The sequence below is a fragment of the Marmota monax genome, unplaced genomic scaffold (genome assembly GCF_021218885.2).
Source record: "Marmota monax isolate L192 unplaced genomic scaffold, Marmota_monax_Labrador192_F-V1.1 WCK01_AAM20220418_F8-fsc01374, whole genome shotgun sequence".
In the NCBI taxonomy this organism is placed as follows: domain Eukaryota; kingdom Metazoa; phylum Chordata; class Mammalia; order Rodentia; family Sciuridae; genus Marmota; species Marmota monax.
Window position 1 is genome coordinate 46,822 of NW_026693129.1, and position 24,309 is coordinate 71,130.

At 40.7% G+C, this 24,309-nt stretch overlaps 1 protein-coding gene, 1 long non-coding RNA gene and 1 pseudogene across 2 annotated transcripts in view; 2 read left to right on the forward strand and 1 right to left on the reverse strand.

Moving 5' to 3' along the window:
* LOC124099799 (uncharacterized) overlaps positions 1–17,011 on the forward strand; it is a 51,037-nt gene extending 34,026 nt beyond the window's left edge. Inside the window, exons 2-5 of the long non-coding RNA XR_009227858.1 lie at positions 4,496–4,549; positions 5,716–7,426; positions 7,801–7,907; positions 13,712–17,011. This is a non-coding gene — a long non-coding RNA (uncharacterized LOC124099799). The remainder of the gene's footprint in view (positions 1–4,495; positions 4,550–5,715; positions 7,427–7,800; positions 7,908–13,711) is intronic.
* LOC124099798 (cardiolipin synthase (CMP-forming)-like) lies at positions 10,438–11,463 on the forward strand (annotated as a pseudogene).
* A 1,002-nt stretch (positions 17,012–18,013) lies between the features above and the next one.
* Positions 18,014–20,781, reverse strand: LOC131424579 (spermatogenesis-associated protein 31D3-like). Its single transcript, XM_058582801.1, has 2 exons — positions 20,595–20,781; positions 18,014–20,323 (listed from the first exon to the last, which is right to left on the reverse strand). The coding sequence occupies exon 2, from the start codon at positions 20,254–20,256 to the stop codon at positions 18,712–18,714; it is 1,545 nt and encodes a 514-aa protein (XP_058438784.1). The 5' UTR covers positions 20,257–20,323; positions 20,595–20,781; the 3' UTR covers positions 18,014–18,711.
* Between the last annotated feature and the right edge of the window lie 3,528 nt (positions 20,782–24,309).

The following is a 24,309-nucleotide window of genomic DNA, read 5'->3' on the forward strand; positions in this document are numbered from 1 at the left end:
TTCATTCTTAAACTTAGTAATTCTTTCTGTTCCTGTTTTGTTGCACTTTACTCCATGCATTTAAGGGCTTAATTTATTAGTTTTCCTCCTTTTGTAACAAGTTTAAACAAATAATTTACTTCCTGATTATAATCTTTGCCATTTACCAGAAAGCATTACATGTGATGCTCGCTTGTAATTATTTTCTACTTAGTCTGTAATTTCATTTTTTTACTTGCTTTGTAACTGCAACATATTTAAGAGATTATCTTCAATACCTATATTTCCTCTTTATTTTTTGTTTATATTCTTCATTGCAAATATTGTTAATATTTATGTTACATTTTGGCCAGGTAATTCAGTATAACTCCATTTATGATTTGAGAGCATTTTATGAATGTAAGCCACTGTCTTCAGGAAAATATTCATATTCCTGGCCTCCTTCAGAGCTGCAAGTTCTGTCCTTCCCATTGTTCAAGAAAGGACAGAGAAAGGGGATAGGCTGACCTTCACCTGTTTTCCATTTTTGTTACAGGCAAAGGATATTGTCTATTTCATTAACCTTTCTGAGGCAGAGAAGGGATGGCCTCTAGAAGCAGGTGAAATTTATTTCTTACCAAGAGATCTAGGAGGAAGATTTGTCCCTGCTATGGACCTCAGGACCTAACCAGTACCTTGCTTCCAATTCCAAAACTTTGCTATAAGGAAGCAAGGGTAATTTCTGTCTCTATTATGAAAGAGTAACTGACCCATCCTGCAGCTGATATTTAGGATAGTGAGGGAGCAGGTGAAAAGATGGTTTGAGCCAAGGTCTGAATTTTAAGGGTTTCCCCACATTGAAAAGGCCTGGTAAATTTTAAACTTTTTATTTAATGAAAAAAATAGAGCTTTTAAATTCTGAGAAGTGTTAAAGACCCAGGGTAAACAAGAAGGGCATTGTCAGGCTCCCTACAATGACTGATCATCTTTTAGAATTTAAAAAAAAAATCATCTTTTAGTATGCAAGTAGCAGTCAGAGTTAAAAAAAAAAATTCTTGTCCTTTTAAGGAACAGTTCTGGATACATAAAATTCTTACCCCAGTGCAGAACACAGGGAATACTAGTATATATTAGAAATAATATTTACTGGCAATGTCAAAAAAGGGTTTCTTAAAGAGAAATTATTTTCATCAGAGGATGTATTATGAACACTTGGAGGCTTTTATCTCAAGAACTAGATTATCCCCTTGGGGGAAATTTCTACTTCTTGTAAGTACAGGAGTAATATGTTCTGTTTGCATACAATAGTCAAATCTCAGAACCCAGTGTCTTCAGCAAGTGGGAGGACATTTAGGGGCTCCTGGCATATGTGCATGCAGGTGAAGCTTGAATGGGACACAGGCTCCATGGAGTGTAGGGAAACTCGATGACTCTGAAGTAATACCTGACATATTCTCTGGGAGTCTGACATTGTCTCTCATCCACCTAACACTTGTAAGACAACTTGAGCCAGGACAGACAATTTCTTGGTTGCAGGAGCAGGGACTTGACCCTTCCTCTTCCTCCACTTGCTGTGGGTCAGAATCAGTCCCATAGCTGAAAGGTTGTCCCTACTTAGGCTTTGCCTAGGATTGTGCAGTTCCTCCTTCTGCTGGCTCAACTCCAAGACCTCACATTCTTATGTGCCAGTTTCTGTTTCAGGATCTTGTCAAAGAGTACCTTGAGCTCATGGGCTTCAGGAGGCTGATAGCTCATAATTAATGCTCTACTTCCAACTCAATCTTAGGGCTGCACAAAATTAGGGCTGGATGAACTTATCTTTTTCAGGACACTTTCTTGTCCTGTTTTTGACCTGCTGGAAAACAACAACAGCCAGAGTAAACCAACCAACCAACTGACAAACAAAACAAAAAACCTACTGTGTCTTTTTTTTTTTTTTGTAAGTCATACCTAGATGCATTTTACTTTCTTTCTTTCTTACTTTAGAAACTTTATTTATTTATTGTAATTAGGTATACATGACAGCAGAATCCATTTTGATTCATTGTACATGATTGAAACACAACTTTTCATTTCTCTGGTTGTACTGATGTAGTGGATGTAGCATCGCACCATATGTACAGTCATACGTGTATCTAGGGTAATGATGTCCATCTCAGTCCACCATCTTTCCTGCCCCAACGCATGTCTTAAACTTTCAGGAGAAAAATGGTTACTTCTGTGACAAGGACTTGGAATCCTCTTTCTCTTTTCTGTCCTCTGCAGGATTATTCTTCCTTACTGCTCTGGATGACTCTAACCCTGAGTTCTCACCTCTGTATTTTACTCTTTTGCATCCTGGAGGGCTCACTCTCCTCTCAGCTGGTCAGAAGCTTATCCTGGCACTTGCATAAGACTTGCTTAGGGACCCTGGGTGCCTGCTTTGCAGTGTGCCAATCCCTGAGTCATCCAGGTTGACATTCAGTTTCTGGAAAGCTGCCAGTTCCCCACTGGAGACGCTGTGGAAGTGAGTCAGTGAGGAATCAGAAGTCAAGCTGTCTGAAGGAAGGGACGAGTTGCTGGGAGAGCCTGGTTATGTGACTCAAGTTTCCAGTTTAAATTTTAATTCACTAGATAGCTTTTTTTTTAAGGTCTGATAATATAGGATCTTCAAGAATGGATATTCTTGGTGGAGTATGTTCAGTGGTCAAGGTATTTTCTACTTTACTGACATTCATATTTGTCATTTGGGAGCTTCCCAACTTGCTGGTTGTCAGGATACCACTATCTTGTGATTGAAGAGATACAGAGCCCAGAGGCCTTGAATATCTGCCTGGATATGTTGGATGTTGAAAAATGTTCTGAATTCTTCCCCATCATCCTTTTTTTCTGAAGAACTTATATTCTATGGATGGAATTTACCCTTTCACCCTTTGATTCATATATTTCTCATTCTAGCCTTCTTGGCTGCTTTAAGCTCTAGCTATTGGCTGGTACAGTCTTTTTCTTTCTTAATTTGTTTATGATGCTATGTATGCAGGGTAAAAAGAGTCTGTGACATCCTCAAGTGTCTGGAAGTTTTCTGTAAGCTAATGATCTGTACCAGATGGCAACTGCTCAGTCCTCCCTTGCCCATAGATGTGATGGCAGAGGGATGATCCAGACAGGGAACTGATGTTTTTGCACCTTCTTGTCTCCATGAAAATCTTTAGTGTTTTGCCTAAGGGGTCTTGTTTCCCCACCCCCAAATTATGGTTATAAGATGAAGAAAAGTCAGTTAAGGAAGAGGCCATGTTTTAGCTTCTCTCAACATAATGGAATTTTATAGATTCAAAAACCTTTAGGGGACAACTCCATCTCTGACTCACTGGAAACCTTAGAATTTTGGCTTTTAACGTCTGTTATGTTTTGTAATGAAGGAAAGTTCCAGAATGGTAATATGGTAATAGATCCTACCCAACAGGGGTGTCAAATTTCTTTTTTCAGAGAAGGCAATTATTGTCCTCAGGAAGTCATTAAAGACACATAGCTGTAGGGATTCTATCCACGGTTATCTGCCAGAAATCCTGCATAAATGTGAGAAGGATATGTATTTAATCCTAATCTAAGTTCCTCTTTGAGAAACATGGTAATTCATTTTGAGTCATTTCTTGAGTTATGTACCCAGTCACTTTTTGACTCAGACAGCCTCAAACCCTTCACTAGAAAACATTCTGAGACCACTGATGCATTATATAAAGGGAACTTCCTCAGGATATGCACAAGATTCTTTGCCATGCCCCTTCTTAGCTGAAGCTTTGTTGGGATCCTCTGGTGGAAACTTTCTGGTGAATCATTTCTATCTTTCCTAGATACTTGATCCTGTAGTCCTGAAGTTCAGAGGGTTGCAAGTTAGTCAATTTTTTTTTTTAAATCACTATGAGAATATACCTGTCATGATCAATTTGTAAGGAGGAAATATTTATTTTGGCTCATGATTTTAGTCCATGGTTGTTTTATAATGCCACTTTGGGCCTTTGGCAAGGCAAAATAACATGGTGGGAAGTGCATGAAGATGCTCACCTCCTGGCGGCTGGGAAGAAAAGAGGGGAGAGGAAGGGAGCAGGTTCCCAGTATCACCTTCAAAAGTATCCCAGTGACCTAATTTCCTTCCATTAAGCCCCACCTCCTAAAGGCTTCTCCATCTCCCAGTAGTTCCACAAACTAACAACCAAGCCTTTAGAACATAACCTTTGGGGGACATTTAATATCAAATGATTGTGTCTGCAGTTGTGCTGAGATGGTTCTCTTGATTTTCACTAAGGTTCCTTCAATCCTATAAATCCTTGATTACTATGGGTTCAGAGGTAATAGCATGGGATTAATCTTTCTGGAACATTAAGCTACAAGATCTCATGGACTTCAATGCTGCTATAATAATGGCCAGGAGAGATGGAGACTAGAACATAGACTTGGGAAGACTGTCTGATGAATGAAATATTGGGAGTCAAAGAGCAAATTGCTTCTTTTCATTTTGAGTGCTGAATGACTAAACCTTGCAAATTATTTGTTTCTGCAGTACGGCAGCTTTAGTTTGGATCTGAAATGTCCCCCACAGGCTCATGTATTTCAGGTAAGTCCCCACCTAGTGACTTATTGGAAGCTGGTGGAAACTTTAGGAAGTGGAACGTAGTTGGAAGAAATAGGTCACTGAGTCATGCCTTTGAAGACTAAATTTTGTTCCTGGACTTTTATGGCTTTCTCTCTTTGCTTTCTGCTACTGAGGTTAGCAGCTTTGCTTTAACACACTCTCTTGCCATGATGTTTCTGCCTCACTACAGGCCCAGAAACAGCAGAGTCAAAGGACCATGAATTAAAACTCTGAAACAACCAAAATACATCTTTCCTCCTTTAAGTTGATTTTCTCAGGGGTTTTGTCACAGGGATAGAGAGCTGACTAATAGAAAATTGGTACTGGGAGTAGGGCCATTGCTTTAGTTATATCTGATCATGATGTCAGAAAAGGTTTAGAGTACTGTAACAGAGTTTAATGGGAGAGTTTGGTGGGAATTCAGAAGGCCAGAATGGCGATAAGAATGCAGTCAGTAAAGATTGTGTTCATGAGGTGTCTGATGGAAACGAAGACTCTATTGAGAATTAAACTAGACACCATTAATATATTTGGGCAAAGAACTTGTCTACATTTGGTCTATGCACTGGTATTTTGTGCGAGGCCATGTTTAAAGGTAATGAACTAGTTTATCTGGCAGATAAAATGTGAAGGCAGCACAACATTCAGGCTGTGGCATGGGTAATCTAGATGGTTTTAGACAGATTTTAGGGAGAGAATTGGGAGGAAAATCAGAGCAGAAAGATTTTTTGAAAACCTTGCAGTTTGACCAGAAAAGGAGTATATGTAAAGTTCTTTCCAAGAAAGAGAGAGGGAAGCAGAAGTTGTTGGATATATTTGCTAAAGGGATGATCACCATTAAAAATAAATCAAATATTTTGCACTGTAACAACAGGAAAGATGTCTTGATGGGTCTCAGGTTATCAGTGAGACACTACTTCTTCCATGGTCAAAGGCATAAAAGTATAAATATTTCATTTGACAAGAGAGCACCTAGGTGCCCTGCTCCCACAGGGCCATCTAGGAAGTTTATTCCTCAGGTTTCATTTCACCTTGTTCAACTATCCAGTCTCTCCAGGACTGTTATATCTGGGCTCAAGGGGGCCTAACCACTGCTTGGTCTGGCAGCGAATCTTGGCATCATCCATATGGTGTTGCTGGCTTTGCAGGCATAAAGAATGCAAGAGTTGTGAGTTCCACCAAGATTTCAAATGAAGGCCTCGGAGGCCAGGAAAAGTGTGGCTGGAATGGAACTCATTCAGATAGTTCCTGAGAAGATGTTATATGAAGCTATAAGAGTGAAAATGAAGCTGCAATGAAGACCTCAAGAATTTAGAGATACCAAGGTACCAGGAATATCTGCTGAGGAAAGCTGCAGTGGAGCCAGCCCAAGAGTGTGACCAAGTGGGTTTCAGCCAGCAAGGCCATAAAGTCAGGATGCTCAAGTCCTATGAAGCTTACATCAAATACCAACAGGTGCTTCAGATGCTGGACATAGTTAGAGGATTTAACATTTTCTCAGCTAGTTTTCATCCTTGGTATTCTCCTATTCCTCTCATTTGGAATGGGGATGTTTACCCTGTGCTATTTTATGTTGACATAGTTAACTTCTTTTTTTTTTTTTTAATTTTTGTAGGGGTTCATAGCTCAGAGTTTGCCTGAGACTCAAAGAAGAATTTGGACTTGGACTTGTAAGCACTTCTAGAACTATTAAGACTATGGGGAGGGACTGAATGTGTTTTGCATTGTGAAATGCTTATGAATCTTTGGGGGCAAGGGCATAATGTTATAGATTGAATCTGGAATATATACCAAAGGCTGTGTGTTAAAGGCTTGGTTCATTCCCAGCTGACAGAGTTATTAGGAAGTGGTGGAAAATTTAGTAGTTGGGACTTAGTTGAAGAAAGTAAGTCTCTGGGGGTATGCCTTTGGAGGGTACATTTTGTCCCTGGCCCCTTTTAATTCTCTCTTTACTATTTGGCCACCAGAAGGTGAGCAAAAGTACCTGCCATGTTCTGCCTCTCCACAGACCCAGAAACAATGAATTCCAGTGACCATGAACTGAAACCTCTAAAACTTAAGCCAAAAAATAAATCTTTAAGTTGATTTTCTTAGGTATTTGCTCACAGAGATGTGGAGGTAACACGCATGTCCTTCCAGGGGTTGATCTTCAATTGAAATGTGAAAGTCAGCTTTATTTTAGAATCTATGGAATGATACCTTATAGTCCTTATTCTGGGATGAAGATGACTATGAGTAGGGATTGAAGGTGAGCATGGGAATGGAAATGAGTATGAGATAGGATCTGGTATTGAATCTTGGTTTGAGGAAAGCAATAGGAATGTACATTAGTGAGGGAAAGTGGATGGGACAGAGGCAGTGAGGGAGACCTTTAATCCTCCATTTAGAGGGCAGGAACATTACATATGCCACTGAATAAAACAAGAGTGAGATTCTAGGGGGTGACTGCTCCTAGAACCCTGTGGAGTATCCACTATGGACCTTCTGTGTAGCAGGGGAAGACCCCAGAAGATCTGACTACTGTTTTAAGTTTCCTCCCAAAGTCTTCACATATAATAGCTGCCAATGAAGATACAGATGCCTTTATTTAGCTTTAATTTCTTCTGCTTGTCAACAAGTGACTGCAATGAGTTCCTTGAATATCTGCTGGTATTCAAACCACATTTGTCTTGAAAAATTTTCTTCTTCTTTCCCCCCTACACTCTAGCAAGTTGTTCTCTTTGTCTCTCAAATAGTGCCAGAATATTCAAGCCAAAGAAATTAAAGCTACTGGACTCCATGTGCTTGGTATCAGAATCTCCCTGGAGACAAGTCTCAAGTAGTTGGAGAGGAAAATGCTCATGCTGAAAATGAGATGTGGTAATCTTGGGATAACATGTTCCCGGTGGGGGTTAGCCACTGGCAGAATTCTGACATTGTCGTGCTTTAATGATCAGTGCCTTTGAGAGTTGGTTATATAAATATACAAACCAGCAGATATATCCACTAGAGACAAAGTGGTCTTTCATTAGAGAACAGGTTCTTCTTCCTGAGTATGATTTGGTGGGAGACAGGGAAGCAGAAGTTGTTGAAATAGAAAGTGGTTCACTTGGAATTTCAAATCCAAGGGAGGAATCAGCTCTGGGGACTGAGTGGTGAGGGTGAAAGTTGGTTAGCTAAGGGGTGACCTTGTTAGGTGAGGGAATTAAAGGGATAGTGGAAAAGACTGAAGCTTGGTATTTTGTCTACTGTAGGGAATGCTGAGAGTGTGGATGTCAGGATGTTTGACAACTCAGTCATATAAGCTTCAGAAGACAAAGAGACATAGAGGGTGCAGCATAAGGGACTCTTTGGACAGCAGGTAATTGATCTTAGCATTTTCTCACAGAGGAATGCAGATATGATCATTAACAAAATGTGGATGTTAAAGATGCTAGTTCACAGGGTTGCATGAGATAGTAAGTACAAAGCTGTATCTAGAACAAAAACATGGAAAGGAAGGGCCCATTGGCCTGGTTGGGCTGGAACCACCTGAAACCTGCTAAATTCTTCTCATTGTTCCATATCCATAATTTCACAACACACTCTATAACCTTCCTGTTGCTATAGTTGCCCTTCTCAAAACAAGAGAAGGCTGCATTGAATCCTTGGGATACATCATCCTAAAAAGGGAAGCAGAATAGAAGGGAAATGGTTAACCAATCACTTTATCATAACAGTGAGCAGTTTTCTCCCTTTTTCTGTTCTCTAAACATGTTTTTTTTTGACCTGGAAAGACAGGAAAATGTTTAATTTGTAATGCAGGTAGAAACACAAAGTTCCTTTGTGGAGGAGGAAAAAGACCTCTAGAATGAAAACTATAGAACACTGAGGAAAGAAATTGAAGAAAACCTTAGAAGATGAAAAGACTTCCTATATTCTTGGATATGCACAAATAATATTGTCAAAGTAGCCGTATTTCCAAAAGTATTACACAAAGTCAATGCTTCCCCATTAAAATACCAGTGACATTCTTCACAGAACTAGAAAAACAGTTCTGAAATTTATATGGAGGAATAAGAGATTCAGAATAGCTAAAGCAGATCTGAGCAAGCTCTTCTTGGCATGAAACCACCATCTGACTCAGTTAGCCCATTCCTTGGTACATATCCAAAAGATCTAAAAATACTATAGAAATGCAGCCACTATATTATATATACTATACTATACTATTTTAATGTTTATACCAGCACAGTTCACAATAGCCAAGTTATGGAACCAGCCTAGGTGTTCATTAATAGACCAGTGGATAAAGAAAATTCTGGAGGCATCACAATACTGGACCTCAAATTGTAATATAGAGCTATAGTAATAAAAACAGCTTGGTATTTGAAAACAGACATGAAGACCAATAGAACTTGATAGATGGCACAGAGACAGAACCATATAAATATAGTCATGTGATACTTGAAAAATTTGCCAAAAAACATGCATTGAAGAAAGCATGTGGTGCATTCACAAATGGTGCTGGGAAAACTGGATATCTGTATGTACAACATTGAAATTTGATCCCTATCTCTAACCTTGCACAAAAGACAATTTGAAGTGGACCAAAGACCTAGGAATTAGACCAGAAACACTACAACTGTTAGAGCAAAATGTGGGCTCAACACATCAACATATTGGCACAGGCAACAACTTCATTAACAAGACTCTTAAAGCATAAAAAATAAAACCAAGAATTAATAAGTGGGATGGCTTTAAATTAAAAAGCTTCTACACAGCCAAGGAAACAAAGATGGAAAGAGAGAATCTACAGAATGGGAGAAAATCTTGGCCACCTGCTCCTCAGGGCATTAATATCCAGAATATACAAGTAACTCAAAAAAATTGAATACCCCCCCACCAAATAACCCAATTAATAAACAGAAACTTCTGAAAAGAAGAAATACAAATGGTCAACAAGTATATGAAAAAATGTTGAATATCTCTATCAATTAGGGAAATGAAAATCAAAACTACATTGAGATTTCATCTCACTCTAGTCAGAATGGCAATTAATAAGAATATAAAAATTACAAATGTTGGTGCAGATGTGGGGAAAAAGTACTCTAATACATTGTTGATAGGACTGTAAATTAGTACAACCACTAAAGGAGTTTGGAGATTCCTCAAAAGACTAGGCATAAAACAACCATACGACCCAATTATCCCACTCCTCAGTATACATCCAAAAGATCTAAAACCATAAATGCAGCCACTTAACGTGTATAGCAGTGCATTTCACAGTAGCCAAGCCATGGAACCAGCCTAGGTGTCTATCAACAGACCAATGGAGAAAGAAAATGTGGTATATATACACAGTGGAGTTTTACTTATTTGTAAAGAAGAATAAAATTATGGGATTTGCTGGGAAATGGATGGAACATCATGCTAAATGAAAAAAGTCTGACTCAAGGCAGTCAAGGGTTGATTGTTTTCTCTCATATGTGGAAGCTTAACTGAAGTAAGGAGAAGAAAAAAGAGAGGGAAAATCCTATGAAAATAGTAGATCAGTGGAGAAGAGGAAGGGAATTCAGGGAAGGGAGAAGGAACTGGAAAAGGGAAGCACAAAAATGTGAAATGAATCTAGCCAAAGTTTTCTTTGTATATTTATATATAAATATAGCACAGTTAATTTCACCATCATGTTTATCCATAAACTATAAATAAATAGAAGAAAGATAAGAAGAGAAAAGAGAATGGGGGTAAGGGGAGGAGAGAGAAAGGGGAAGTACTAGGGACTAAAATGGAGCAGGAAACTAGTATGGAGGCACCAGCGGCCGTGCTTCCCCGGCACTTCGGGGTCTCTATGGAGAAGAGGCTCGCCGGTGACCCGAGCTGCTGAGCTTTCGCCGCCTCGGCCCTCGCGGCAGGGCCGCAGGGCCATGCTGGCCTCGCGCTTGGCGCGCGGCTCGTGGGGGGCCCTGCGTGCGGCCGCCTGGGTGCTAGGGGTGCGGTCGGGTAAGGGGCGCTCCCGCGGGGCCTTGCTTCCGCTCGTGCCCTGCTGCCTGAGCTGCCAGGCCGAGCGCTGGTCGCTGCGCCCGGCCGCGCTTGCCCTGCGGCTGCCCAGAGCCGGCCCACGGAGCCACTGCTCAGGCGCGGGCAAAGCGGCCCCCGGGCCTGCGGCAGGAGGGGACGCCGCCGCGGAGGCCGCGGGCGGCGGGTGGGTCCCGGCGAGCGCCCCCAGTCCGTATGAAAATCCATGGACAATCCCAAATATGTTGTCAATGACAAGAATTGGCTTGGCCCCAATTTTGGGATATTTGATTATTGAAGAAGATTTTAATGTTGCACTAGGAGTTTTTGCTTTAGCTGGGCTAACCGATTTGTTCCACTTACTTATATGATAATTTCAAGAGATGTAATGTTGATTGCTGCTGTTTTTTATGTCAGATATCGAACTCTTCCAACACCGCGAACACTAGCTAAGTATTTCAATCCTTGTTATGCTACTGCTAGATTAAAACCAACGTTCATCAGCAAGGTAAACTCAGCAGTTCAGTTAATCTTGGTGGCAGCTTCTTTGGCAGCTCCAGTTTTCAATTATGGTGATAGCATTTACCTTTGGATGCTTTGGTATTTTACAGCTTTCACCACAGCTGCATCAGCTTACAGTTATTATCATTATGGTCGGAAAACTGTTCAGGTGATAAAAGGTAGATGAGAGTCACCCATCACCATTAGCAAGGAAGCAATACACATCATCCGTGGCAATGCCAGCGAAAATCTACAGGAGTTTCCCTATTTTGGTGTTCAGCTTGTAAAAGGACTTGTCAGAACAAACCATGTCATCAAAATTGAAGTAATGTGCATTGAAAATAAGCTTGATCATGGGCATATGCAGAATTTCCAATGTATTTTTAAGTATAAATAAAACTATAATTTAGAATTTTTAATCTTAGGTTTCTTGAATATAAAGAGATGAATTATTCCAATTATTGTCAGTCCTTTTTTATGTTTTTTAAAAATATAGTTCAGAGCATGGAAACTGAAGTGTTGACACCTGTCTCTAGAATCTAAGTTGCTCATGAAGCCATAGGGACTTGCCTGGGATTAAATATATATCTTATATAACTTGGCTATTCATTTTTATGTTTGATTTTTAGATTCATGTATACATTAACAGTTCATGTGGTTATTATTTGGTCATTTAGGGTAGTGAGAATAAAGCAAAGTTGTAAAGAGATAAGTGTGGTAAGTTTTAAAAATAAATAAGATCAAACAAAATAGAAGGTATTGAAGCTCATCTCATGTTCAGTAGTCTTCCAGCCTCTCAGGTGCCTAATAGTTCGTATATCAGGATATAACAAGTAACAAAGATAGTTGAAATATGAAAACTTGTCCATTAGTCTTTCATCTAAAAGCAGTGAGTTACATCATGCCTTCCAACTGTGTTTCTAACATTACAATATTTGTATGATATTGGAACCTGTACTCATATATTGTGTAAATAATATGAAACTGTATATTTTTCAAAGATTTTTTAAACTTTGGGAAATCTTCTTTTGTTAAGATGTTAAAGGAATAAAAGCTGGAAAAAAATAAAACTGTACCTTCAAAAAAAAATAAAATAAAATAAAATGGAGCAAATTATAGTCCATGATTTTAAAATTATGTCAAAATGAACCCAATATAATGGACAGCTATAATGCACTAATTTAAAAAAAATAAAAATAGGTCCCTTGGTAGAAAATGCTTTAGAATATCAAAATCTGAAAGCCATAAAAATCCTCTAATAGAGAAGGTCAAATGGCCAATGATAACAACAAATCTCACATATGTATGTGGTTGTGATGCTTGAAACCACCATGTGAATCATGAAGTTAGTGGTTTCCTCACAGATGAGTCTGAGCTCCTAGGAAATAAAGTTTTACTTTACGCATCAGGAGGCAGAAGTTCTGAACCCAAAGCAACCAGGAGTTCTTCCTTGACGTTTCTCATGGCCACCAATTGGGTAGCACCCATTGCCAGGGTCTTGCTAACTTGTTCAAGCTGGTCTTGAATTTGTAATCCTCCTGCCTCAGCCTCCCAAATTGCAGGGATTACAGGGTGCACCACCATGCCTGGCTTCCTATCCCTTTTTTGTCATCTAGAAACAATCTTTAAAGATCCTTTACTGTTTTAAAAATTTTATTGAAATATAGTTCACATACCATAAAATTCACCAACGTAAAGTATGTAATACAATGATTTTTAGTGTGATCATTAGAGTTGTGCATCTATCACCAGGGTCAATTTTAAAATATTTTCAGAATTTCAATGTCTCCCACCATTTATCTATTACTCTTCTTGCACATTTTCCCCTTGACTCTGTGCAACCATTAATCTATGTTCTGTCTCTATACATCTCCCTAATTTGGACATTTAATTGCCTCATATATGATCAGGATATCACTATCCATCCATGTTCTACCATGTATCAATAGTTTTGTTTTCACATTTAACCCACATTGTACTATGTATGAATACTTTTGTTATTGAATAAAATTCCATTATATGGACATACCACATTTTGTCTATCCATTCATTGGTTTATGGATATTTGTGTTTTTTCCACTTTTTGGATATTATGAATAATCCTATGCATATGCATGCATAAGTTATTATGTGGATATATAATATCATTTCTCCTGGGAATATACATAGGAGTAGAATTACTAAGTTGTGGGTCAATTGTGTTGGTCATCTTGAAGAAATGACAGACTATCTTCCAAAAGTATTACACTTTTGCATTCCAACCAGCAATGAATACAACTTTTCTGATTTCTCCACATATTCTCACATACTTCCTGATAGTCATTCTAGCCATCCTAGCAGGTGTGAAGAGTTATCTAATGATTGTGATTTGCATTTTTCTGATGACTCATGATGTTGAGCATTTTGTTATATAATCTGCTACAAAATGGCATTGAGGGAAAGAGATGAAATAAAAATATTTGGTTTGCTGGATTAAATGGAAACAATCACTGTCAATGAGTGACAAGAATTGTTTTCTTGTAAATAGTTTTTTATCCAGAGGTTCAATTTTTTATGCCTATACTTGTTTCATGTGATAGTTACTATGTGATTAAGGGATTGACATATTGTACAGTTAATTCATAAGATTGCTGTTATAGTGAGGAATTTTCCCAATTGGCTTCTCAGGGTTGAATAAAGGAGAAGAATGCATTGTCAAAATCCATAAATCTCTTGTTTAAAGCCAATGAAAAAAAATAAAGACCAGTTTATTAACACACCTGTACATGGACAGGTATGTTCTTAATGTGCTATCAAAAGACTGTGAGAACATTGAAAAAGGATACACAGCTTATCATCTGGAATGAATAATGAGATAGTTAAATGCACTTTGCTTCATAGTGTAAAAATGGGGTGCATCACAGATGCCAAATCCATAATTACAAAAGTTGAGTGGTAGCTATCAGAATGGTTATGTGGGTCTATCTGCTTTTGTATATCTTTAAACATTTTTGTAATAAAAAGCTTTTAAAAAGTAACATATTAATTTCCATATGACAAGAGGGAGGAGCTGATAACAATAGATGGCAAGGATGTGTTTAGTCCATAAACTGGAGTTGAGCTGTTCCTCAATATAGATACTTCAGGAATTCCTTTCAGGTTAGGCCCTTGGAAGAAAATTTCTTTCTGTATAACAGGAAGAAATATAAAATGGGGGGAGGATGCATAGAGTATTTTTTTAAAGTTTATTAATATGAATTCCATGTGATGGCTTCTAGTACCTCTATGAACTGTGAGTCTAGAACATTGACTCAACAAGTAGAGATGACCTCACTTTGAAGAAAGTGTAGAGAGTTGGAATAAATGTGTCATGAGAGAATGGACTAAGGAATAGTGACCTAAGCTTCATGAGGTTTGTTTATTGAGAGTAAGTATACCATAATTATTTGGGGAATAAGTAAGTGAATTATTTCCACATAGTATGGGACCAACTATGACTTCACTGTGGTGAGAGTAAACCTGTTAGATTGAATCCAGTAGTGATCCATCACTTATAGGAAGACATCCATGGGAAAAGCAGAGAGATGGGATTTTCCCGGACAAGGAGGATCAAATATATGGGATGAGGTTCAGTTGGAGTAGAGCTTTATTAATGTTGGTTACTTGATAGACAATTCTATGATGAAGAGGGAGGGAATGAAGACCTTTGTGGATAGAATGAGAAATGGAAAAATTTTTGACACCTCAGAATTTAAGAGCATAAACTAGAAGGATAGGGGGATGGTTCTGTTTTCTCAGATGGAGATGTTTTTCTGGTGATAAATTCTATAAGTGTGTCAATAATTAAACTGGACCAAAGGTTAGAATCCTAAGGTAGGACAATATGGATCAAAGACCAGTTTATTAACTAGTCCATACATGGTGATTTTCCAGTTCCTCTACCAACTCCTTATCTGTTTATCCCAGGGACTCCACAAAATCTGTATGTCTTCTGCAACTCTGAGCTTTGAACACTGCTTTGAATTCTGACAAAGAAGATACTCTAGTTAGATTAAAAGGAAGCTGTGGTAGACAGCTTTTTGTTTTGATTTTGCCAACCAGAATTCACAATTTTTCCTGGAAAACCTATTCAAATATCCCCTAGGAAACTCACTCAATTTTGAGACTCAGTCTGTGCAAGAGGAGTCACCTTCATGTGTGTAGCATTCCATACAGGTCTGTGGTAAGCAGGTGAAAATCTGTAAACCTGGTGCATACTTCAGCATTCACTGTGGGATCAGGAGCTCAAAGTGATCTGAGAGATATATCATGGTTCCATCTAGCCCAGGAAGATCAATGGTGGCATTCTCATCCTCATAAGGGCAATATCTTGCATATTGTTATAAGCATGGGTAGAAAGAATGTACCAATGGCACCTTCCCTAAAGGTAAGGATGACATGTCTGTATTCAACCAATCAGCTGTCTTCTTGTAAAGAAGAGCCCCATGTTTACTTCTGCCAGTACAACATAAGCTCTGCAGTACCCTGAAAAGCCTCAGAGAAATGCTGGCAGAATCACACTGGGAAATGCAAGAAGATGCCAGGGTCAGGATGTGGGAATGATGGGGCATAAACCTCTCTTCCACCAACAATGTCATTCTTTACTCTGTGCATGTTTTTCTTACTTTCCCACTCACCCTAAGATATCTTTTCATTACTCTTAGCTTTATTTTACCCTAATTGATATTCTCAACACTGACAGTTGTAGGCAGGGACAGCAGAGACCCCTTTACTCTACAAAACCATCAACAACAGTCCAGGCAGATTGAAGAAATATTCAGGAAGAGGAACCATTTGCCTTAGGTGATTTTCCAGTAAGGGAACCTCAATGGCAAGATAACAGTATGCTTCTAAAATACGTTACCATGCCCATGTGACAGGTTCTTAAGCAGCACCTCCTCTTTTCCCAGATGTTCTGTTAGCTTGCTTGAATCCACTTTGGCAATGCCCTAAATGCCCCCAGGAAAGGGTCATGCACCAGTGACAGGCTGATTGGTGACAAATTTTATTTAAAAAATGACTAAGTCATTTTATTCTAAGAAAATGTACTTCTCTCTACTTGATCAATGAGGGGGGAAAGTGTGGACTGTCATACAATGCCATTAAGACAAAGCTAAGAGGTTGGAAACTGCCACCTCCTCCAACTTCACAAGGGAGGGGAGGGGATTCAGGGGCAGGTAACATACCTTCAAGAAGAGCTCTAGGGAACTTGTCACCTTGCAAGCAAATACGGGCAAGGGTTAAACTGATTTTTTTTCTTTCCGTAACCACAACCAATGGGGTGACCCCCAAACCATGCATTCAACACAATACAAAGAAAACTCTTATAAGAACATTTATTGGGGACATTCAGTATTTCCATCAGGGATAATTATTATAGGAAATATTCCTTCTTGCAAATGGTGGATAAGAATTTTCTCTTTACAAATTAGGGAATAATAACCAAATTGGCTTCAGCACAGAAAGGGGCAACCAGAGACAACTGGCCCACTTGATGCCCACAGGTGAGACTTGAATGAGTCTTTCGATCCCTGTGGGGCATGGAGTTGATCCTTGTTACTTTAGAGCAAGGTGCCTTGTAATTGAAGGGATGCACCTGGACAAATTCTGCCTGGACCTCGAGTCCTGCCTTGGGCTGAGTTTTCCAGACTTAACAGGGGACAAATGTGGCTCTTGGGGGCAGGTGACATTGATTCCATGCCAGTGTCCACGTTTCTCCCCCAGGACCTTGTCACCGTCTCTCATGATTCTGGGGTTGGCAGTATTCCCAGTAAAGGCAGCTCTCCTTTGGACTAGGCCTCTGCCCTGCACAGGTGATGATGGGGAGCGGCCGTTTTCTGGGGAACCTTCTTGCCTTTTTCCTTTTATGTTAGGATAAATCCATTGAAAAAAGTTCTTCATCTGGTTTCTGAGGCTTTCAGGAGGAGCTTGTCCCTTCAGTGACTGGGCTGAGCAGGACTTGCTCCCAAGTGTCTGCTCTAATGTCCTGTCTTGAGGGTGGTGGCTCCTCCTTCTGGGTTGGCATGTGCCCAACCCTGCATCCCCTCCACCAAGCTTGAGTGTTTGGGGTCCTGGAGGGGTCATTGTCTTAGCGGTTGCTGGGCAGTTCTTATCTTGGCCTTTGTGAAAGTCAAGCTTAGGGACCCAGGGTCCCTGCCCATGCTTCATGCTCTGTGTGTTGTCCAGGTGGACATGCAGGACCTGGGAAACTGCCATGTTCTTGCAGGCAGCACCCTGGTCATGTTTAAGGAAGGTCTTGGAAGTCAAGCTATTTGAAACAAGGGGTATGCCATTGCTATGGCCTTGCTTCTGGCTAGGTTCCCCCTTCTTCATTTTAGCCCTTAACTCACCAAGCAATGGATTGTTAAGATGTGACAATCCAGGGTCTCTAACAACTGGTATTTTGGGGGAATTTTCAGGAGTATAGACATCTGACACTGGGGAGCTTTCTGGCTTTCTGGTTGTCAAGACAGTGGGAGGTTTTGACTGACAAGCATAGAGCTCCTGTGCCTTCAATGTCTCCCTGGATTTCTCAGATATCTTGGACATGGAAGAACTTCCCCAGGGCATCTGATTGCCCTGAGGCCTTGCTACACTGTAGCTGGAACTCAGTCTCTTAGGTCCTGTTTCCTGAGATCCAACCCCAGCTTGCCTCATGAGCAGCTTTGGGCTGCATCTATTGGCTGCTACAGGTGGTTTCTGATAAACCTTGCCTATAATGCTCTGTGTCTGGGGCAGGACAGATGGTTTGCCATCCTTTATTCTGCGAAGGTCCTCTACATGCTTATTGTTGATCTCAAAGACTGTTTGTGTCAGGATCGCCTGTTCTTTCTTGACCACGACTGAGGTGGCAAGGAGAGGACGATCTAGACTTTGAGTTGCATCTTTGGTTTTTTCTTTGTCTCCATGAAAAGCACTATATCTTCCTCCAGAAAAACATGCTGTGTTTAGAATCCACCCCAGAAATACGGGTGGCAGAAAAAGGAAACTTGGAGTAAGAAAAGGAGTGATATGAATCTTTTTCATTAAAGATCTCTAGGGATTCCTGAATCCTGTCGGGAAAGCCATATATCAACCTCTTATGAAAGAGTGTAATGTGTTCTTCCATTATCTTCTTCTTGCCAGCATCGAGGAAGGAAATAGCCTGGGTCGTATTGACAGAGCTGTCCATCCTGGTTGGTGCCAAAGGTTTGTGACTCGTTTGTCTGGTGGATTTCTCACTTACAGGCAATGCCATCTTGATAGAATGCCATGATCTATGCACAGTGCCCGGAATCTGACCCTCACTGATTTCCTGAAACTTCTTGCTCAGGTGGGAGTTCAAGGCATTTTCAAGTTGTTTCTGTAGTGAATTCACCATTGAGGTACTTGGAGTTCCACCTGATGGACTCTGCAAGTGATGTTCTAGATCCTTCCTTGAGGAAGACCCCAGAACATTATCTCGGTCACTCAGCACATGACGATTTTGCTCAATCTTGGTACCATCTCTCTGTGCCTTCCTCACTCCCATCTTTAGAGGAAGCATTCCTGAGCTCAGTTCATGGAGGTTTCTGGGTTGGCTTGAGCCCCCCTTATTTATATCTTTGGTGCTCTGACTCTTATCCAAAGACTTTCTTGAGAGCCCATGACTGCTCTTTGACTCAGAGGTCTCAGGAATTTTTTCCAGAGGACGCATCAGTGACAGGGATGCATACTCTTCGGGGCAGGCCCCACAAGTGTTGGATACGCCTCTTTCGAAGGTGGTGGTCTAGTTTCTTCTGAAGATCATCTGAAAGGAGATAATTTCCAGGAAGGATGGAGATTGCAACATGAGCTTTGGAGGATGGGTTAACCAACACAATGTTGGGAGCTGGAGGACAAAAGTCCTCCTGGGATTTGTGGACCACAGAGGGTAAACCCCACAGACTTTCCTGTGATTTTTGTGTCACATTGTATTCTAGGTCATGAATTTCAGATGGCACCAGAGATAGTGCCTCGTTCTTGTGTCCAAGATCACGCACTCCACAGATCCTAAACTGGTTTTCAGGAGGTGACAGAATTGGGAGTGGGGATTGAGGCTGAAGCTGGGTCTGGGCATGTTCAGGAGTGAGATATTGGGGCTGAGGTTGGGAAGAGGTCTTGGGCAAGGGTTGAGGTTGGCTCACAGGCAAGAAGGCAGGTGGGGTATAGAGAAGGACTGGGGATTTGTGGGCTGTGGCATCAATGGATGCTGTATTGAAGCAGACAAAGGCTGAGGAATAATCACCTGAAGCTGGTACACTAGGGCTAAGGGACTTGGGGTGTAGAGATGGGACACCATAGAAAAGCTGGGTGTAGTTTTTCTGTAAATGATCCTCAAAGCTCCTAGGATAAGGGGACTGCTGATCCACCTGTGGTTCCTCTGATTTGCCTTTTTCGTTCCATGAAAGAAGAGAAATGGCCGAGTCCTGCTGATCAGCAGCTGACTCTGACCTTTTCTCTGAAGAAAATCCTTGGTAATTTGGCTGGTGTTGTTTTGGAAAAGATTCTGCTTTCTTTTCCTTTTCTTTCCACTTGAGGACATCACCCCTCTTTTTGATTTGTCTCTCCAGGCATGTCAGGACAGCAGGGGGCAGAAACCAGATATTATGAGTCTCCACACAGTAGGCTACAGTGTCTCCCCCAGATAAGTTCTCAGAACGGAGGGCAAGAAATTGCTGTTTTACACCATCTTGTGCCAAATTGGAAGACAGCATATTCTTGGCAGGGGGCTCTGTGCTGGAATGGTCCATGCCTCCCACTGGAACAGAAGTGGACAAGCCAGCAGGACTGCTCACCACAGGCAGAGTGGCATCTTGTGGTAGAAGAGTGTCTGTTTCCTGAGTGGGATGTGGTGGGGGAGGGGGGAGGGAAAGTGATGGGGGTGGCAAAGGGTCTTCTGTGGCCTTGGAGTCCAAGGCAGGAAGAGGCTCTGGTGGCAGAGAGTCACTCAACGGGGAAGGTGAGAGAAGGTCAGCTGAGGGCATGACCATGTTAGGGGGAAGAGAGAATGAGGAAGGTGGAGAAAGCTTCAACAGAGAGGCTGGCAATAGTTCCCCTCCTGGGACTGAGGAGAGAGCAGGGAATTTGGAAGGTGATGATTTTCTCACATAACCTGTGGAATCCAAAGGTGTCTGAATACTTGCAACATCTTCCAAGGGTGTCAGAGATAGCAGATGACTGACCTCATTAAACATCTTACAGAGGTTGTCTGGATGTAACAGTTGCTGCAAGTTGTCTCTATCCTGATGTTGGCCCAGGGGGCTGTAAGGGACACAAAGTACAAAGCTCTAACAAGGACCATACAGGAAAAGGAGGTCTGCAGTCCTGTGGGTGAAACCTTCTACCCCCTTCACATTGCCCATATCCTTCACCTCACAACACACTTTTTAGCACTTCCCAAGACCTTCACTCACATACCTGTTGCTAGGGCTCCCCCTCCCTGTGAGAAGGCCATGCTGTACTGAATCTCTGGGGAATGCATAGAACATGTGAGAAAGGGACTAGGAATGAAGGAAAAGAAATGGGTAATCACCTTGTTATAACAGAAAACAGCTTCTTCAACTCCTGTGTTTCTCTCTGGCTCGTTCTCGGACCTGGAAAACCAGGAGAGTGGGTTATACATAAGGAATGTTTGTACACAGTGATCACACAGGGATCCCTTTATAGGAAAAGCTTATTAATATCCAGGTTGGAAACCCCCAAGAATTTTGAAGACAAAGATCAACTGGAGCAATAATCATTAAGAATGCTTTTATGTGTGTGGCTTCAGTGATGAAGTTCTTCTCATAGTTAATCCCATTAGAGGCTCTGAACCAGCAGGTATAAGCATTGAATTCAGCAATTTCCTCAGAGATGGGTCTGATCACCCAGGAAATAAAAGTACATTGCACAATGTCAGGAAAAAGAAGTTCTGACTTCAAAGCATCCTGTAGTCCTGCTTCAACCTCCCATAGTCACCTATTAAGCAGCACCCATTGCCCATGTCCATCACTACTTATTACCAGGATGAGCACAGTAGGGACCCTGTGGATGTGTAAAGTCCCACTGTCTCTCTCCTCTGAGGCTCTGTTTCCTGAGAGAGACTGTGGTTAGAAACTGACATCCTTAGGTCACCTTTAGAGTGTTCAGGTCAAATAAGAAGAAGCATACCTTTGAATGTTTTGCTTCTTCTCTTCTTGAATCTCTTCTTTTGCTGAGAACAAAAATAATTGAATCAGGGCCTGGGACTCACTTCAATTCTCCTTTTTCTAAGAAACTCAGCTATCCATTCTCTACAATTATTATTACTTTACACTTAATTAATAGAGATTTCTTCCTTCTTTTAACTTTTTAAGGTAATACAATATTTTCAATTTTTCTTCTTTAGAAAGCTTAAGTAAGAGAGCATTTTTCTTGAGCTCCACATTCTGACATTCTCAATCAGAAGTCCTCTGCTGAAGGAGATCATAGAATCTGGAGCCAACAGTCACATCTGCCTCCCTCACAGGACCCTATGTTCTGGGGTGAGATCTCAGCCTCCAGCCTCTGATCAGAGGCCTTCAGAGGTTAGCACTGCTGTCCTTCATAGCCCAACATGTAGGAGGTTTAATGAAGGATAGGTGATGTGGGTATGGCACTCAGGATCCAGTGTCTGGAGAGACACTTCTTCTGAGAACCCACCATAAGTAAGGATGTCAATCAGTACCGATTACTTTTTGTCATTTTCTCTTGGAACCCTTCACCCAGAATAGTCTGTGAGCTTCAGTTGGAAATCTTAGTCCTCCCTGAGCCCCTGGCCCTGCCTGATCTCTTCCCCTAAAGAGTGAAGTTTTATCCTCTATTCCCACTTCCCACCTTACATATCTCTCTGATCCAACCCAACTCATTTACTAATGTGAGAAGGGAAATGGGAAGCCACAAGAAGAACCCCTGTTGGGGGTCCCTACCTTTGGGATGTTGGGTTTTTCCGAGTGTGTCGAGAAAAACACTTTGAACACCAGGTAGCACAGGTGCAGAAGGAGCAACACCACCCCAGTCATAAAGATGCTGCTGGGGACTGTATCCAAATAATCTAAGGCATGGTTCAGCCATGGCTGAATGTTGCTTTCCAGAAAAGAGAGAATATTCTCCATCATCTGAATTGCTTGGTTGCCTGAGGCATCTGAGCCCTGAGGGCGCCTGGGCTTGACTATAACCTCAGGCCTGCATCACAGAGCCTGTAGAGTCACAAAGGGTTCTGAGCATCTGAGGAAGGTGTGCCCACAGTCCCTTCCTTCCCTGCCCACCAACCAGCAGACCCTGTGTCCAGGCCTGAGGTTCCAATTCCCACTCTAATCTTTCTTTGTAGTATGTATTACTCCAGGGAACGTTCCTGTTTTTTCTGTGATCTAGGCTTTACCTGAGTCCCCCTTACTCTTGGAGCCCTTGACTTGGACCCCACCAATTCCACTGCCTTGAAAGTATGCACATTTTTCCTTATATGCAGACATTCATATCTCAGGGTCACCTATGTTCTTAAATCCATCTTATCTACAGAATACTTTTATGTTACACTAAGTCATATGTAAAACTTAAAGATCTTTCACATGTACTTAGTTTTTTGAATGTTAAAATAAAAAGTTTTGAGTTTCAGTTAGCTTTTAATACCTTCAGAAGGAATAACATCACAAATATAAAATAAACCTAATTTAAATGTATATAATTAAAACTTCAAGCATGCTTGTAAGATTGTATCATTTATTTTTCTGAAGTAGGGAAGCTTAAAATTATACACAGGATTTGACCTACTCCATATATACACAGACATATAGACATATCCTTCAACAAATCAGTGTATTTTTTTCATATGAACCAATTATTTCCTCCTTTTATATTTAAATCTTTCACTCATTATATTGATCCATTTCTTTAAACTCGACCTGAGATATAGACCATCTCACTTCTTCACAGGAATTTCATAACATATGTGACTTCTCAAACCAGGAAGAGGAACAGTATGCTAAGAAATTTATCCCATTGGTCCTTGGGGGCTGGGAGCCACCTAGCCTTTCATATCCTTAGGATAGAACCTAGTCTTGAGCATTTGCACCTGGTTACCCTTATGGGACACATAAAGAGTGCTGAGAAGATTTATGGTGTGTAACCACCCTGCTCATGTCTGAATATCAACTGTGACATTTTATTCGGGCTCTTTTCTGCAGGTTTAAATAATCCCAAATCCTGAATGTTGCCTCCTTTCTTTGCCTCTTTTTCTAATCTCTTTAACTCATGTGAGCTCTCCTCTGAACTGCCTCCTAATTTCTTATGAGTTTCTTAAGCCCGGAAGCCCTCTGTTTGATGAGCATGGCCGACAGACACTCTTCTTTGATCTCTTTTGGCCAGGTAAGAAGCCTCCAAGTCAGGCACAGCCCTCTTTCAATCAGGCAGGAGCAAGTAGCTGCCTTGAGGATAAAAATCTGCCAAGAGCTGCCACTTCCCTGTCTCTTTGATATGCAAGCTCATTCAAGTTTTTATTTAACAAATTTTTCCTGTTGGAGACCCAGAGACACAGACATCTGTAAGTCACAGGCTCTGCTCTTAAAGAGCTCATGTTAGGACTTTAGAGATAAGTCCTACACAGTTCAAGAGCTGTGCGAACACAGAGGAGAGGTCCAGTACCCCTCAGCATTTGTTAATTAAAAAAAAAAATCTGTAGAGTAGATCAGAAATTGTGGGTCCTAACTTCTGAAACACACCGTGCCTTGCTGTACCAAGCCTTTTCTGACTGTCTCACCAAATTTCTGATATAAATTAACAGTCCTTTGAGAAAATGGAAAAAAAGAACAGCTTTTCTCTTGTAAAATGATATCATGGACTAGATAAACTTACACATTAATGGGCCTAGAGTTAAAAGTAGAGGAAATTTTTGTGAAAGGCTCTTCCCAAAATGCGAATAATATTCATTTTCAGAACCTGGGTAGAAATTCCTTCAGAATTTAAAGAAACAATAGAATAGGTACAAATCTATCTATCTATCTATCTATCTATCTATCTATCTATCTATCTATCTATCTATTTCCACCAACCATAAATCCCACTGATAATGAGAGGCAAGTCTTCATTGCACTTATTCTTTTTACGATGACATCAACTATAGATAATATATTTGTTTTTCCAACTTAGAAAGCTTTCCAACTTTCATAACCACCCTGTGAAGTAAGCAGGGTAGGTATTATGCCCACTTTCTCATTGAATGAAACTAAAGCTAAGTGGCTTTTCTAGTTCGCACA